The sequence below is a fragment of the Blennius ocellaris genome (assembly GCF_963422515.1).
Source record: "Blennius ocellaris genome assembly, chromosome: 7".
Classification (NCBI taxonomy): Eukaryota; Metazoa; Chordata; class Actinopteri; order Blenniiformes; family Blenniidae; genus Blennius; species Blennius ocellaris.
This window is the reverse complement of record NC_137656.1, coordinates 8,764,698-8,781,424: the sequence shown is the minus strand read 5'-3', so window position 1 is coordinate 8,781,424 and position 16,727 is coordinate 8,764,698. Positions and strand designations below refer to the sequence as shown.

At 43.0% G+C, this 16,727-nt stretch overlaps 1 protein-coding gene across 1 annotated transcript; it reads right to left on the bottom strand.

Moving 5' to 3' along the window:
* Window positions 1-909: 909 nt before the first annotated feature.
* On the bottom strand, window positions 910-5,380 carry LOC308132009 (uncharacterized protein). Its single transcript, XM_080498944.1, has 9 exons — window positions 5,265-5,380; window positions 4,171-4,198; window positions 3,857-4,006; window positions 3,649-3,769; window positions 3,341-3,553; window positions 3,086-3,169; window positions 2,049-2,190; window positions 1,727-1,889; window positions 910-1,622 (listed from the first exon to the last, which is right to left on the bottom strand). Coding segments are annotated over exons 2-9 (1,110 nt in total). The 5' UTR covers window positions 4,173-4,198; window positions 5,265-5,380; the 3' UTR covers window positions 910-1,387.
* Window positions 5,381-16,727: the final 11,347 nt, after the last annotated feature.

Genomic DNA, 16,727 nt, shown 5'->3' with positions numbered 1-16,727 from the left:
GGGAATAAATGTACTTTTTTCCAATCATCTTTCTAATCTCTCTCTTTCTCTCGCTCTCCCTCTCTCTCTCTCTCTCTCTCTCACACACACACACACACACACACACACACACACACACACACACACACACACACACACACAGAGGAGCCTTTGTGTTTGAGATGCTAAATTTGTAGCAAATTTGTATGAAAAATGTATATTAAAATCTGTTTTCAAAACTTTTTGTCTAACAGTCGCAGTTTGAGAAACCTTGCACTTTTAACTTTAATTTCATTGTGTGAAGAGAAATTCTCAGGTTAGAACAATTTCGTTTTTAAATAAAAGTCGATTTATTTCTTTAAAAAAAAAAAAAGCAAAATCACTTATGTGTTATTGTTCATTGTTGGTGATAACGGATATTTGTAATTTATAAAATGTCACCTGCAAAACTAAATATTTTTACTGTATTTGACCTTAAATAAATCCTTCCATGATGTTCTGAAATGTGTTTAAAATGACTAAATTGAACATCCACACACATACACATATAACAGCAGCACTGTTTTTGTTCCCAGTTCTGCCGTAGGTCCTTTAAAAAAAAAAAAAAAAAAAAAGAGATGTGCAAATGTAATTTTGACACCATTAGAGCAGGTAAAGGCTCGAATGTGATCTCCAAAAAGATCACAAACTCCACGCTGGACCAACAAATAAATAAATAAAAGCAGTGTTATGTGCAAGTGTGTGTCAGATAAAAATAGCACAAACACCTTAGTGTGTGCCACATCAGAAACACTCTTTTCTTCATGCATAAATAATAAAATTGCTTTTAATAATCGCTGTTCAACACCGTGTGTGTTGCGAGTGGTTGTAAAAGCCAAAGACACTTAAGAGACTGAATGCATAGTGAATTGCTAAAAGACTCATCGCACTTCTTCATGCAGGTTTATTGCAGTCTGCACTTCATGTCAATAAATAGGAAATAAAAATGGCTGAAACAATAATCGAAGAAAAAGGTTTCACTTGATCATGGCCACAAAAACTTTCGATTTTCATCATCGTACAACACTTAAGTTTCCTTCTTCAAAACACTGATTTTACTTCACATTTACTCATTTCATTTCATCTGAATAACATTAAGTTGATATGTTTAAACTTTGAGGTCACAGAATGAGAAAAGTTCTTAAAAAAAAAAAAACAACAACAACAAACTATAGATCTACTGGATTTAGTCACTCACAATCACATAACGAATTCTTTAAAACAAATATGTATAAGTTGAGTTGAATTTCAGTCAAAACATTATTTCTGCTGCAGTATCAGATTCAGATACTAAGCTGCCTGTGTGTAAACACAGCGGGTTTATGGCACAGTAGGTAAGTATTAGTGAAGTGCCGCCGTTCCTCTGCTGTCAGCAGGCGCCCGCAAGTTTTGTGAACTCCTGTTTGACGCAGCTGTAGATCAGGTGGTAAAAGCGCCTGCCGGAGGCCATCAGGTCGGTGACGATCTCGGTGTGGTTGACCTCTGGGAGCAGGTAGAGCGACGCCTTCAGAGACCGCGAGGTGAGGAGCTCTGAGAACCTTGTGGACGACTCGACAGGAACAATCAAATCATCTGTGCCATGGAGTAAAGCCATCTGAGGCACTCTGACAGAACAAAAAAGAAAGAAAAGGGAAAAAATGTCAGGAAAATGTGTCTGTGTTGTATTTGTGCTTCCAATGAAGCTTCAGAAACGTCACTTCTGTCTGACCTGCTGAGTTTGTCCGGGCTCAGGCTCTTCAGTAAGTGCGTGGGCGAGTAGTACGGGAAATTTTCCACTCCGTTCATGGCTTTGTGCATGGTGGACATGTACTCCACCGCACGCTTCTGCTCATGTACATAATGGTCCATGATGTCGTACACGCCACTCAGTCCTGAAAGACACGAAAGCACGCTTTATTTAAAACCGAGATTCATAAAGAAGTGGCGATATGGATTGAACTGTTAGTTATCAAACAAATCACTGCAGTTGATGATGCGCTAACAGCCGGGTAATCAATGCGGTAAATGTGTGGCTGCGGATCAAACCTCACCAATGATTCCTCTGATCGACTGTGTGACGTCCCGCTGCTTGTTCAACTCAATGAAAAGCTCTTCTCTTTCATCAATCAGGAATAGTGTGGTCAATGCACACAGATGTGCGCCTGCTGAGTGGCCAATTAACACAACATTTCCCTAAAAATAAACAAAAAACCCCCCCAAAAAACAGCTTTATAATAAGTTTTGCTTTGACAAACTGAAAAAAACATCACATTTAGATTGCGCACATCACGGAAATTTAAATTAATTAATGGTCAACTGAGATTTGTGACCCTAATTTGGATGAAGCAGAAGAAAAGAAATGTTATTATTAGGTTATTTCTTTATTGTAATAACGCCTTGTAGCATTAAACCTTACACTGTGAGAGCACCCTTTTATTTCCTTTTTTTAAATGGGTCCACATGTATGCACGCATGCGTTCGTGGGATGAGCGGCTGTTAAGGTACAATCCGCAAAACACAAATTCTCTTATTTCCTCTGCTGCATTTGGTTGGCGATTTGAAAGTGAATCCGCCCCAGCATGTCAGTCTTTTCTACCAGAGGCAAGACGACTGTAAAAGAGAAGCGCTGCAGTGCACTCCGCTGGACAAACTATGTGACAACACCATGCGGAGTCAACCGAAAGCATCTTTGCCTGCGCTGTGCTTGAGAGTGAGCATACTAGTGTTTACATAGTGACACCTTCAATACTTCTTTTTAATTGGCTGCAAATATGTAAAAATACATGCAGTAAATATTTAGATTCAATTAGCGTAAAAAAAACAAACAAGTATCTGACCCGGTCTAATAGGATCAACCAGATATTTCCTGTAAAAAAAAACAAAATAGTAATTGTTCATGCTAATACTGTTTCACCGGCCAGTAGCTGCTGCATTACTATGACTTCAACAGAAAGCATTTAACTAAGATCAATGCAACTGCGAATTAAACTTTTATTTATGGATGCAGTCAGTTTTCACTCTTTGGAGGGTTTATAACAACTGATATTCTATCGCAGGGTTCACACACAGCACTTTGGTAATTTCTTACCTGGTCAAAGTTGAATTTCTCTCCATTCTCGCGAACCCAAACCAAGCAGTCGGCAACATCTTGGACCATCCCTAAAACATTCCCCTGACAACGGGAATTAACCAGCCGTCAGTATCCGTACCAGCATTATTCAGATTTCACATCCCTCGTGAGCGTCAAGCCAAAGTAAAATTCAACGGACGGTTCCCTTGAGTTCGTAGAGGAGATTTTATCAAAGACAAACTATATGCGTCATATGTTCTGTAACGGTCTTACCTTCGGATATGTCCAGTAATCAGGACAAATGACAGTCGCTTGCAGCTCTTCAGCCATCTGCCTGGCGAGTAAGCAGTAAATGGACCTTTCACCCGAGCCCCACGCTCCTCCGTAGACGAAAACCACCAGAGGGGCGTGAGCGTCTCGAGCTTTGTCCGTGTTTGGAGGATGGTAAAGGTCCAACTTGTTGCCTCTGCGGCCAAACGTGATGCCCTTTTCAGTGTTCCGGGAAAAAAAGAACACCTTTATTGTGTTGTGACTGGACACAGACTTGTGCGCTCAGCGAATATTGCCCACATTTAACACACCTTTTTGTAGTGCTTTCGATTGTCTTCGTTCTTATACCACGACTTCAGTTGAATGTAAAGTCTCCCATACTGCAGGTATTTCAGACTTTCCAGCACAGCTCTGGTCACACAGTAGATCCGCCTGAATGAGAGTACAAAGCACAAATAATTCAGAGCAAGCACTATAGTGTTCTAACCAATAACAGATGTGAACCGATGCGAAGGTTACCTTGGCTTTAGAGCTTCTATGTATTTCTTATAACCGGGCTTGTTGGGCCAGCCGTAAAGCCACTGAGCGGCCAGAGAGATGGAGTAAGGGAGGCCCACCAACAGCACACCCACCGCCACAGGCAGAGACAACTGAGACTTCATCCCAGACCTGGTGCAGGAAACAGAGGAGTCAATCATTTAAATTAAAAAAAAAAGAAAAAAAATACTCAGCAACACCTGCTTGAAACTCTCACACAGCAGTGCAAATATATAAGGAAATTATATTGAGCAATATCAACTGGTTTAAAAATTTAGTATTTCTGTGTCTCTTACATGTTGTGGTTCAGTCCGTCTGTTTTACCTGCAAACATCAGGAGAATACGGACACAGAGTGTGAGAAACAGGACAACATGATGGGTTTTTTTTTATCAAGGTTATCAGTGTGTGTATTGTAGTTGTAGCTTATAGAGAGATACCTTTTTTTTTTTTTAATAAAACCATTTTAAGTTGGATTTTTCTCAAAAGATTTCCTCAGCTCAGGTCACAAGGTCAGCTTCACGCTGTTCTTTTCATCAGGAAACGTCTCCTACAGAACCTTTTAACAAGTCACTTTTCATAATGATGCACAGACTTAGATCACAACCTTAATTAAAACATAGTCCAATTGGTCTGCAACCTTTGGAGATTCTCTGAAAAGGCTCATCCTCAAAATCACATGTAGACAATTATTCATATTCCTTCCTCTTATCTGTTTATCCTGGTCACACAAATACCAAGACTTCAGTTTATTCCCATTGATGCGAAATAAACTAAAGTCTTGGTATTTGTTTTAAATCCTATATAGATGTGAGTTGAGGTGCTGTATTAGGATTTGCTGTAATATAATAGATGGATACAAAGACTTTTTATACGACATGATTAGAGTCAGAGAAACATGGCACAACATAGTAAATGATTTATATATATCAAATAAACTTTGTACAAAGTTCGACCTTATTTCCATCACATGCAATCTAGAGCGCCCTCAAGTGGGATTCTACAACCATCAAGCTGAATTAAAAACGTCATAATAAATGCTTTTTGTTGTTGTTGTTGTTGTTGTTTAATCCAGGATCAACTGAGTCTCCCACAACAAACAAAACCCACCGATTTCACAGCATTTTACTGATATTTCTTAGATATATTCCAATACAGCTGCTATTACAGCATAACTGCCCTGTGACCCGCATTTTCCCGAATGAAGTTATCGGACCACCCCCTCAGTTCGAACAAATTAAAATACACAAACAGGAATACAGACGAGGCTCAGAGATTCACTGCATGGTTTGTAAATGTCTCACAGCTTAAAGTAAAGCTAATAGTAGCTTATATCCTCGTCAGAAAACGATACTATCGAGGGGGGGGGGGAAACAAAGAGTTTACCACACCCAATTCGGAGTTACATGTCTTGATTTCAGTCGAAGTTCTTCTGAAAACCGGTAACAAATAGTCCTATTTTTGTGTGAGATGAGTTGATGGAGCCAGTCAGGAGTCAGGACCACCTCACCTGACCGTACCCCGGTGTTCGTCTGACGCTCACGAAGACGACAAGTGACAACAAGAGGATCGTTGTCATTGACTTCCGGTTTCCTAACGAGAGACGGACACATCATATTCATGTTAAAATAACGTTGAATGAAAACTGTAGAATGTAATTTTCCATCATACACCGTGTATGTACATTGTGTTCATGGATTTAGAATAAATAAATAGACTTGGAGAAGGCACGGAAATGGGAATCGGGCATGTATCACCAGGAAGTGGGGGCGGGATTTATCTTGTTGTACTTATCTTTGTTTTTACACCCCGGAAACAAATGCTTAACAAGGGGCACCATGCAATGTTGCCGGGTTGGAAGAGATTGTGCTTAACCTGGTTTCAATATATTTCGCTTTTTTTTTTACTCACATTCATTATGTGAGTAGATACAACTTCTTTTGTTTGGTGTATGATAATTTTCTGAGCTTCTTCTCATGCTCCATAACGTTTGCCTTATGTCTGTAATCCCCATGTTATGCAGACATCCCTTATTTCATGTGTATGGACCTCTACGAGATTGTGTATTTCATTGTTTATTAATTAAAAAAAAAAACTAATTATGCCGGTAAATAAAAATGTTGGGTTGCTTTTCAACCTTTTGTTAAAGCAAACAATTCAAGGAAAACATTAACTGTTTATAATTTCTGTTATAATGTGTGCTGTTTTGTTCTTTTGTTGGACAGCGTTTGTCCTGATTTTGACTGGAAACTTTCAGTGAGATCTGGCAACCCAGCGGGGTTACGGTAACGGCACAAATTCCGGTTGTCATTTGACTGAAAAAAATCTAAACCAGCTCCGGTTCAGCCTGCAATTACGGGGCTTTGTCAGCAGAGAGAGCCACCCTGAAAATGTGACTGTAAAAACTAGGAAAGCTTATAATATTTGTATTTGTGCAAGTTTTGATTTCTGCTCAATCCTTTCATCTTCACTTTTTAATGTGTGTTTCAGGGTAAAACATGGATGATCTATTTTATCCAAATATATTTTCATAAAATGTATCTTTAATTAATTATATTTTCACTAAAAGATTTATATATGGATTTGTATTTATAGGTATGTGGGTAGGTGGAGTGTATGGGATTGCACACATGTTAACATCATAATATAATCACATGTCATATTAATACATAGATTAATTAAAAGATAATTAAAGATTTTCACACAAAAAAATTCTGAAATACTCAAATTACTTTAATAATTACAATAACACAAAACGTATGGGATAATAAGGTAAAATCATCAAACCAACCTGAAATTATTGACTGGCGGCAGTACCAGTGAATGTCCAGCAGAGGGACAAAGAACTCTTTTGATTTGCAGTTTCATTGAATTTTAAATGCAAAGTTATCAGCAAATGACATCTAAACAATTTGTACAAACTAATCCTATATAAAAAAAAAAGCTTTAAGTAAAGTTGTAATTCAATATAAACCAGTGCAAGTGATTTAACCACCAAACGTAATTGCAATCAGAATGTATTATTATTATTGTAATTCTTGTCAAAACCAGAGACATATGAACACTTTATGGTATAATTTGAAGTTTAGTCCGTGTTGATTTTTTTGTAATCCAACCCCCATCTCCACTGTATTCAGGGTTACAGGTATGCAGTCGATCCAAGCTGACACCAGGGGAAAAGCCAAGGCACAGCCTTGACATTTCACCAATCCATCACAGGACTAACAGAGCAACACATGGACAAAGTACAGTCACCAGTTAAACTCCACATCTCTTGTTGCAGAAAAGTCATGCAAGCAAAGAAATACCATGGAAACTCTTCACAGTACAGCCTACACTGGCAAACAAGTTTTGAAGCAGGAATGTTCGTGCAAAGGCCGAATCACTGGTCCTCTCACCGTGTCCAGAGTTTATAGGCTAAAACATGCATATTTTTTTTACTATAACTGTTTTAGCTGGGCTACTGGCCCCACAAATATGTCCAATTATTACACCTCGGTGTTCTCTTGATGGCCATCCCACAAATATAAACCACTCTGTGTAAATTCACAGGGGGAGGACAGGGGCTCAATTAGCCCTGACCACAGAAAACCTTGGATTCAGCACTGCAGATTCATGGAAAGCAAAGCAGTGTGGAGGCGCTGACCAGCCAGAGGGTTATTGTTATGTTTGGCCCCACAGAGCGAAGCCTCCAGCCCTGAGTGGGTGTGTGGTTGTTCCTCCGTCTGCCACGATGTGGGGAGTCCCAGGTGCCTCTTTTTTTTTTTTAAGAAGCCACAGCAGAAACAAAGCCATGCAGTGAAAAATGAGCTATTCAGATGGCAGTAAGAGCCCAGTCAGCTCATTCTGAACACTGTGGTTAAAATTCATAACATTTTCCTGTTCCCCTTTAACAATTAGACCATTCTCAATGGAATTATTTAATGCCTAGTTTTATTTACATAATCCCATTTGACGCACAAGAGCCCATATCCTCTGTAAGGAGCAGAAACTGGATTGTATTCAGTCACTATTACGGCAAGTATGTACGGTGAATTCACAAATGCTCGAAACCAATGTAAAGATGTCACGTGCAGCATATTATTTTTGCTCTCTGAACCTTTCCAAACAAATCAGGTCAGTGATTTCTTTGACGCTATACAAGGGCGCATCACAAAACATGTCCTTCAAAAGGAAAGCAGGAAAACCATTCATCTCTCGGACATATCCCTGAAGCAAATGCCTGAATGCCACCTGGTTGATCCTGCAAATTAAATGTACTCGACCAACGTTATCAATGTCATTTCTTTCGTTTAAAAATACTTGTTGCATGCAATGGATATTTAAATGTATATTTGTATGTGATTGCCACCACTAGTGTTGCAGGCTGTGCTCAAAAGAGCATTCCGAACACTGAAGTTCATTTATTCATTTTCATGTGAAAAATGCCACACTTTGTTAATTTTTGACTCTAACTTGTTTGTTGGCGTGCGTGTGTGTGTGTGTGTGTGTGTGTGTGTGTGTGTGTGTGTGTGTGTGTGTGTGTGTGTGTGTGTGTGTGTGTGTGTGTGTGTGTGTGTGTGTGTGTGTGTGTGTGTGTGTGTGTGTGTGTGTGTGTGTGTGTGTGTGTGTGAGAGAGAGAGATCTTTCTTTGGGTTTGTCCTGTGATGGATTGATAACCCGTCCAGGGTGTAACCTGCCCTCACTCAGTCGGGATCAGCTCCATATACCAACGGTTTGCTTACAGTCTTTGTCAAAATGGCCGTTCCACGGCAGGGAAACAGCTTTTTCAAGTTCTTCAAGTTGATAAGTAAGACATTGCCAGTGTTCATTGTGTTGCCACCAACAAACTTGAGGCTTCGTGATGTAAATGTTCCTCCCTCAACTGTGAAACACCCTTGACACCCCCCCCCCCCCCCCCCTTTAGATTTATGATTAAACAAAAGTAAATAATGAATTAAAAGGGAGGTGAATTTCAACCACATCAAACATTGATTACCACTATAAAACTATGGGGCGTGTACAGTTCATTATTGTAGAGCAGCACTGAGTCAGAGGAGTTTTTTTTGTTTTTTTTCTTCCAAGACTGGGAAGGCAGGTATGGGCTGTGCCTTTGAAATCAGATACTTCACACTCTATTACACTTTCAGCCGCGGGACAAATACAGTTGTCAATTCAAAACATAACAATGTCATTACAACTCTATCCATTCCATTGAAACAATGCAAGTATTCCATATTGATTAATTATAATACTCTCATAAACTTTACATAATATGAAATTAGAAGATGAAACTCATCATAGATTTCAAAATACTGCTGTTTATGCATGAGATAGTGTCTATTCATAGTAAGCAGGTCAACTGGAGTCGTGTCCATGTGTCTTAACCAAGTGGCTTTATCAGTTCATCTTGTTTCCTTTACTAGGATGTCTGGTGTCTTTATTTGTTTTCATCTTAACAAGACTTGACAGATACATGGGGAACCCAGCCCCTGATGTCATGTGTGTAATCTTTCACAAGATCCTTATCTGGCTCCGGTGATGGTGAGTCAGCCTGGGTGCTCCACAACTAACAGAAGCTGTGTGTGCATACTGTGTGGAGATGTTTAGGATTCTAGAGCAATGAGTCAGAAACATTGTAGAAATATGAAAGTATTTCTGGAAGTCTTTTGAAGTGTGAGATTGATGGCTAAAAGCTGGGTATTGTGGCTTTGTGCAGCTTCTCGTGAGGGTAGCTTCGATTTGTGTGCATGCACATGTGCACGCAAAAGCACATGCACGTGCGTGTGCGTGCCTGCGTGTGTCTTTCTCACGGTTATAACATCATTACATGCCTTACAACTTTATGACTCACACTCTCATGTTGTGACGTCTGTCCTCTCTGAACTCTAACTTGAATTAAAGTAAATGTGTTTTATTGTAGCTTTGTGTGTTATTCTCACACAATATGTGGCATGTGGCCTGCAAAAGTATTCATACCCCCTGAGTCGATACTTTGCAGAGCCTCCCCTGTCCCTCATGAAGTAAAGCATCCCCACAGCATGATGCTGCCGCCACCGTGTTTCACAGCAGGGATGGTGTGTTCCAGGTGATGTGCATTGCTAGTTTTCCACCCACACATTTACAAAAAGTTCAATTTTGGTCTCATGAGACACGTGCACCTTCCACCACATGTTTGCTGTGTTTCCAACATGGCTTTTTGTGCAAACTGCAAGAAGGACTTCTTCTGGCTTTTGTGTCAGCAATGGCTTCCTTCCTGCCACTCTTCAATAGAGGTCCTGTGGACGGATTGTTCCACCTGAGCCGTGGATCTCTGCAGCTTGTCGAGAGTTACTGTCAGTCTTTCGACTGCTTCTCTGATCAACATTCTCCTTGACCTGACTGTCAGTTTTGGTGGAGGGCCAGCCCGCTTTAAACCTCCCCCCAACTTCACCTCTGACCCGTCTGATGTCTGTTTCATGGTTGTCACGATGCCGGTGGTTTACAAATGTTCTCTATTAAATGTCTGAGGCCTTCACCGAACAGCTGGAAATATACTGAGATTAGATTGCACACAGCTGTATTCTATTTACTAATCACGTGACTTCTGAAGTCACTGGATTTTATCTTAATGGTATCAGAGTCAAAGAGACTTAATAGTTTTCAGTATTTTGTTTGTACAACTATGAATCACTTTCTCCTGCTCCATAACTATGCAGCACATTGTCTTGATCCATCACATAAAATCCCAATAAAATACATTTTCACATTTGGTTTTAATATGACAAAAAGTTTGGCACATTACAACCAAATATGAAAATGTATTTTCCAATGTATTCTCCACATTTTGTCACAAAATGTCGATTATGTCGATCAAAGCAGAAGATTTTATGCGTGCAATCTCGCAGTAACGCCGACAATGCCTCACCAGACAGCTCTGTATATGTAAGCTTACAGAGAGAGAAACACCCAGTGGTTATTGCTCTGATTGCATATGCTTGTTTTGAAAGTGCTTGAATGTAACCAGAGTCTACGGTATATGAGAAAAGCAAAGCTTTGGTGGAAATTCTGATAGCACCCCACTGTGGCCCAGTTGGTGCGATGATGTGAGGCATTGAAGCCGGTCCCAAACATTCTGTTTTCTGCCCCACTTCTCCCTTCAGTCTGCTGTGCTGCGTAACGCCGACTCAACCGGAGCCACAGAGGAATTCGGCTCTTGGTGGGCACGGGACATACAGACACAGAGCCATCTTTTCACGGAGATTTCACAAACACGCGAGGCCCAGAGAGAATATCCCTTTGACAGGAGGGGGACCATGGAAACTGGCACTGACCGCAAAGCCACAGTTCCAAAGGTATCCCAGTGCCCGGAATCATACCCAGAGTCCCTCCGACGCCACAGGAGCAAAAGACAGAGGTGTTGGCGTTCAGTTGGATGCGGTTTTTCAGGAGGCCCGGTGATTGATTGGAGAGAAACAGAGTGGCCATTCTTGTCAAATGCACTGGGTGAATGCTAACAAGTCTGAGAGGATGCTCGAGAGTGCATTCTTTACAAAAAAAAAACAGCCGGGAAAGTTTGGCAAGATAAGGCAGTTGATGGGGAGACTGATGAAGCAGATAAATGATAAGTAGGTTGTTCATGCGTGCGTGTGCACAGTTTAAAGGGGGTTCAGAGCCTCCCTGCTAACAGTTTCGTCTTTATATAGTACCGGGTCTATGCAAAGAGCAAGAGTCAAGTTTCAGTGCGTCATGTGTCTCTTTCCAGCACTAACTGAGTCAACAGAAGGTAAGAGGTGTCCAGCAATGCACAGCCTCCCCCCCCCCAAAAAAAAATCCTGAATATTCATATCCTGCCATTACAGATCACCTTAAGCAGCTTTGACGTTACAAAAATAAGGCTTGTAAGAGGTTTTTCTTATCTGCAGTGGTGGAAGTGAAATTAAAGTGATTCACAAATTGTAATTAAGCCATATTTGTGGGATACTTCACAAACTATTGTTTTCAAGTATGTAATATTACTCATGTCAGTCACAGCGCTTTGCTATTTCATTTGGAGGCCTGGGAGTTTGAGGGTCTTAGCTGTATCTTAGCTGTTCCTCAGACTGCACTCTTCTGGTGTGAGGCTTCAGATGTTCATGGGATCTGCAGCAGCTCCCACTATTACATCTGTTCCAGCTGTTCGTTCAATCCTCGGTACTGCTCAACCTTTTTCGTTTCTTTCCTTTTTTTGATCTTGCGGTCAGTTGGTACGGCCACACGTACTGGTAATTCAGTACAATTTAAACAATTTAACAGCAGTTGTACAATTTCTTAAGTATTTCTTCCAACTCTGCATACCTGTTATGCAAGAACACAACAAGCAATGCACTTATCCCCATTATGTGACGACATGCAAAGTGTACAAGACCTTTCTGCTTTGCTTAAACACATATCCTGAGTAAAGACGCCAACATAACCTGATCAAGCAACACCTTTCAGGGAAAACTCCACCTCAACATTCTTAACCCTCGATGGTGTGAGATGTGATGGTCCGCTTGCTTTCAAACCGGTCATTTCCTCTCAGTTGTGTTACCGGGAATTCTCAGAGTCTTCATCGAAAACGTCCAAACTGCTTTAAATCAAAAGCTCACCTTCTGCACATTATAAATAGACTCACGCTGACAGTTCAGCTGTGTGTTACATGTCTGCACACTGTGCTCATACTGCAACATGTCTTGCAGCTGCATGACATTGTGTTCTGCTGAGTCCTTCATATGTCCAGAAACTTGCAAGTCAGCCTCTTCTGTGAGCAGTTTCTCTCTGTATTGCGTTTTTGGAGAACCAAATTGGACGTGACAGTCACTGAAACTTCATTGTTGCAGCTTTGGAAGTGTCTCAATATATTATTCTTTTTCCGTTTGATGGCCTTTTTACAGTTATTGCTACTGTTAGCCCCAAATGTCACCCCTCCACAACTCACAACCTTCAGGGTTCAAATGAGTCTGCACTCTCGTTGCAAAATTTAAAGTTAGTTGAGGTTAAGCTGGTCATTAAATGTGCCTGGTCTGAATGCGAGTTAAAGTCTTCTGGTCTGCATGTTTTATAATAGGCTGTTGAGGGTAACCTCCACTTCTCACCTCATCACGCTGGGTTTTGGATCCAGGTTCTGCTCCACAGACCACTAATGTTCAAGAGTGAATTTCTTTTGGTTTAAAGTTACTTACACACGCATACACACGCACACTCATAGAGTGATATATTATAGCTGAATCCTGGTATGTTTTAATTCAGCACCTTTTGTTTGCTTTCCACTTCTTTGTGTGCAGTATCCAGCTAAGATAATTCCTCTCACAACTGCGCCAGTATCAAATAGTGTGGCTCCAAAGAACATAAACATTCCTTCTCGAATTGAGGTGAGATAATGTATTTGATATTTTTTCTTTAAGCACAAAAATGTGAGAGGATAATTTCATCATAAACACGGGTATTCATTTCTACAGAACTATCCCAGCTTTTCCTTCAAACAGGCCTCACACGCACTTCTTCAAACTGGGCATGACTGTTTGTTAGTCCAGCTACTGGATTCCTTTCAAAACCCCATGGGAACAAAACCTCAGGGAAGTTTGCGGAGGGGGACAAGTTAACAACTCTGCAGTACTGTACTCTTTGATCTACACTGTCATGGAAAAAGCCAAGTAACAATGAGAGACATGTCACAGACTGAGCTGCGCTCCGGGCATGCTGACATTCAGGTGCAGGAGGGGCCTCCTTTTGCTTCAGGATTAAAAAAACTAACGCTTCAGTTGAATAGTTCATCAAGCACATTTAAGACGGTGCATCCAAGACCTACGATGCATTTAAAATATCATGAATATCAAATAAATAGTAGTACAATATTATAAAGAGAGCAGGTTTTGGAGGGCCAGGTTCGGTGTACAATATATCGCATCATTATCGGTGAAAATGATGCTGGCAGATTTGAAGATCAGGCCGACGTTTGGAGAATGAGAGGAATGCCTAAGCTGGATGTGAAAGTCAGGAACTGATAAAGTATTACCTCAGAAGTCACTGACTTCTCAGTTATCTGTCTCCTCAAATCATCAAGACCAAAAGAAGGATCACAGTTGAGGCCGTGATGTGAGTCTGTTTGGTCGGTTACCCAGCAACAAGATAGCTTTAATTCAATATGAACACTTTATATCTGCAAAAAAGACTCATGCATGGAGCCATGGTGCATTGTGGTATGACTGTGGCCCAGAGCACACAAACTAAAATAAAACAAGTTTTGGGACCAATATATTTGGTTAGACGTTAAAGTTGGACTGTGGATTTGCCTCTGGGTGTTGTTTTAAAATGGCAAATATTTGCTCCATAATCTGATTGTATTTTTTTTTTTTTTAGCTCCAGGGATTCAACTTCCCTCCCAACGTGTTATATGTACAGTACATTTCCAGTGTGATTGCTTTTAAACGTTAATGTTACTAATTTATGTTATACATTTCCAGGGTCAAGAATTTAAATAAACCTCCAGAGAAATTAATTACTTATATGGCATCTCTTATTATGCATTTTATTCCAATACAAGCCTACGCTCTCTTAAATTTGACATTTTGATGGTAAAGAGGGAAACCATCTTTGTTAAAAGAAACTGTGATCCAGACATTAATTTATATGGGGCATCCATCCATCCATCCATCCATTGGCTACCGCTTTATCCGGGGCCGGGTCGCGGAGGCAGCAGTCTGAGCAGAGTAGCCCAGACTTCCCTCGCCCCAGACACTTCCTCCAGCTCCTCCGGTGGCACCCCAAGGCGTTCCCAGGCCAGCCGAGAGACATAGTCCCTCCAGCGTGTCCTGGGTCTGCCCCGAGGCCTCCTACCGGAGGGACATGCCCGAAACACCTCCCTCGGGAGGCGTCCGGGGGGCATCCGAAATAGATGCCCGAGCCACCTCAGCTGGCTCCTCTCGATGTGGAGGAGCAGCGGCTCTACTCCGAGCTCCTCCCTGGTGACTGAGCTCCTCACCCTATCTCTAAGGGTACGCCCAGCCACCCTACGGAGGAAGCTCATTTCAGCCGCTTGTATCCGGGATCTCGTTCTTTCGGCCATGACCCATAGTTCATGACCATAGGTGAGGGTAGGAACGAAGATCGACCGGTAAATCGAGAGCTTCGCTTTTTGGCTCAGCTCCTTCTTCACCACGACGGACCGATACAACGTCCGCATAACTGCAGACGCTGCACCGATCCGCCTGTCGATCTCACGCTCCATCTTTCCCCCACTCGTGAACAAGACCCCAAGATACTTAAACTCCTCCACTTGGGACAAGGGCACTCCACCGACCTGGAGGGGGCAAGCCACCTTTTTCCGGTCGAGAACCATGGCCTCGGATTTAGAGGTGCTGATCCTCATCCCAGCTGCTTCACACTCGGCTGCGAACCGTGTCAGTGCACGCTGGAGATCCAGGCTTGATGGGGCCAACAGAACCACATCATCCGCAAATAGCAGAGATGAGATTCTGTGGTCCCCAAGCCGGACCCCCTCCGGCCCCCGGCTGTGCCTAGAAATTCTGTCCATATATATGATGAACAGAACCGGTGACAAAGGACACCCCTGCCGGAGGCCAACGTGCACAGGGAACAGGTCCGACTTACTGCCGGCAATGCGAACCAGACTCCTGCTCCGGGAATACAAGGACCGAACAGCCCTCAACAAGGGACCCCGGACTCCGTACTCCCGGAGCACCCCCCACAGGACATCTCGGGGGACGCGGTCGAACGCCTTCTCCAGATCCACAAAACACATGTGGACTGGTTGGGCGAACTCCCACGAACCCTCAAGCACCTGGCGGAGGGTATAGAGCTGGTCCAGTGTTCCACGACCAGGACGAAAACCGCATTGTTCCTCTTGGATCCGAGGTTCGACTAACGGCCGGACCCTCCTCTCCAGTACCCTGGAATAGACTTTCCCGGGGAGGCTGAGGAGTGTGATCCCTCTGTAGTTGGAACACACCCTCCGATCCCCCTTCTTAAAGAGAGGGACCACCACCCCGGTCTGCCAGTCCAGAGGTACTGTCCCCGCCCGCCACGCGATGTTGCAGAGACGAGTCAGCCACGACAGTCCCTGCACATCCAGAGATTTAAGGAACTCTGGGCGAATCTCATCCACTCCCGGTGCCTTGCCACCGAGGAGCTTCACAACAACCTCGGTGACTTCAGCTTGGGAGATGGACGAGTCCACCTCTGAGAACCCAGTCTCTGCTTCCTCAATGGAAGACGTGGTGGTGGGATTGAGGAGGTCCTCGAAGTATTCCTTCCACCGCCCAACAATGTCCCCAGTTGAGGTCAACAGCTCCCCACTTCCACTGTAAACAGTGTTGGTGGAGAACTGCTTCCCCCGCCTGAGGCGCCGGACGGTTTGCCAGAATTTCCTCGAGGCCGACCGAAGGTCCTCCTCCATGGCCTCTCCGAACTCCTCCCAGACCCGAGTTTTTGCCTCCACCACAGCCCGGGCTGCGGCTCGCTTGGCCTGCCGGTACCTGTCGATTGCCTCGGGAGTCCTATGAGCTAACAGTGCCCGGTAGGACTCCTTCTTCAGCTTGACGGCATCCCTTACTTCCGGTGTCCACCACCGGGTTCGGGGATTGCCGCCACGACAGGCGCCAGAGACCCTGCGGCCACAGCTCCGAGCAGCAGCTTCGACAATGGAAGTGGAGAACATGGTCCACTCGGACTCAATGTCTCCAACCTCCCTCGGAATCTGTGAGAAGCTCTCCCGGAGGTGGGAGTTGAAGGCTGCGCGGACGGAGGGCTCGGCCAGATGTTCCCAGCAGACCCTCACAACACGTTTGGGCCTGCCGAGTCTATCCGGCCTCCTCCCAGTCCAGCGCATCCAACTCACCACCAGGTGGTGATCAGTT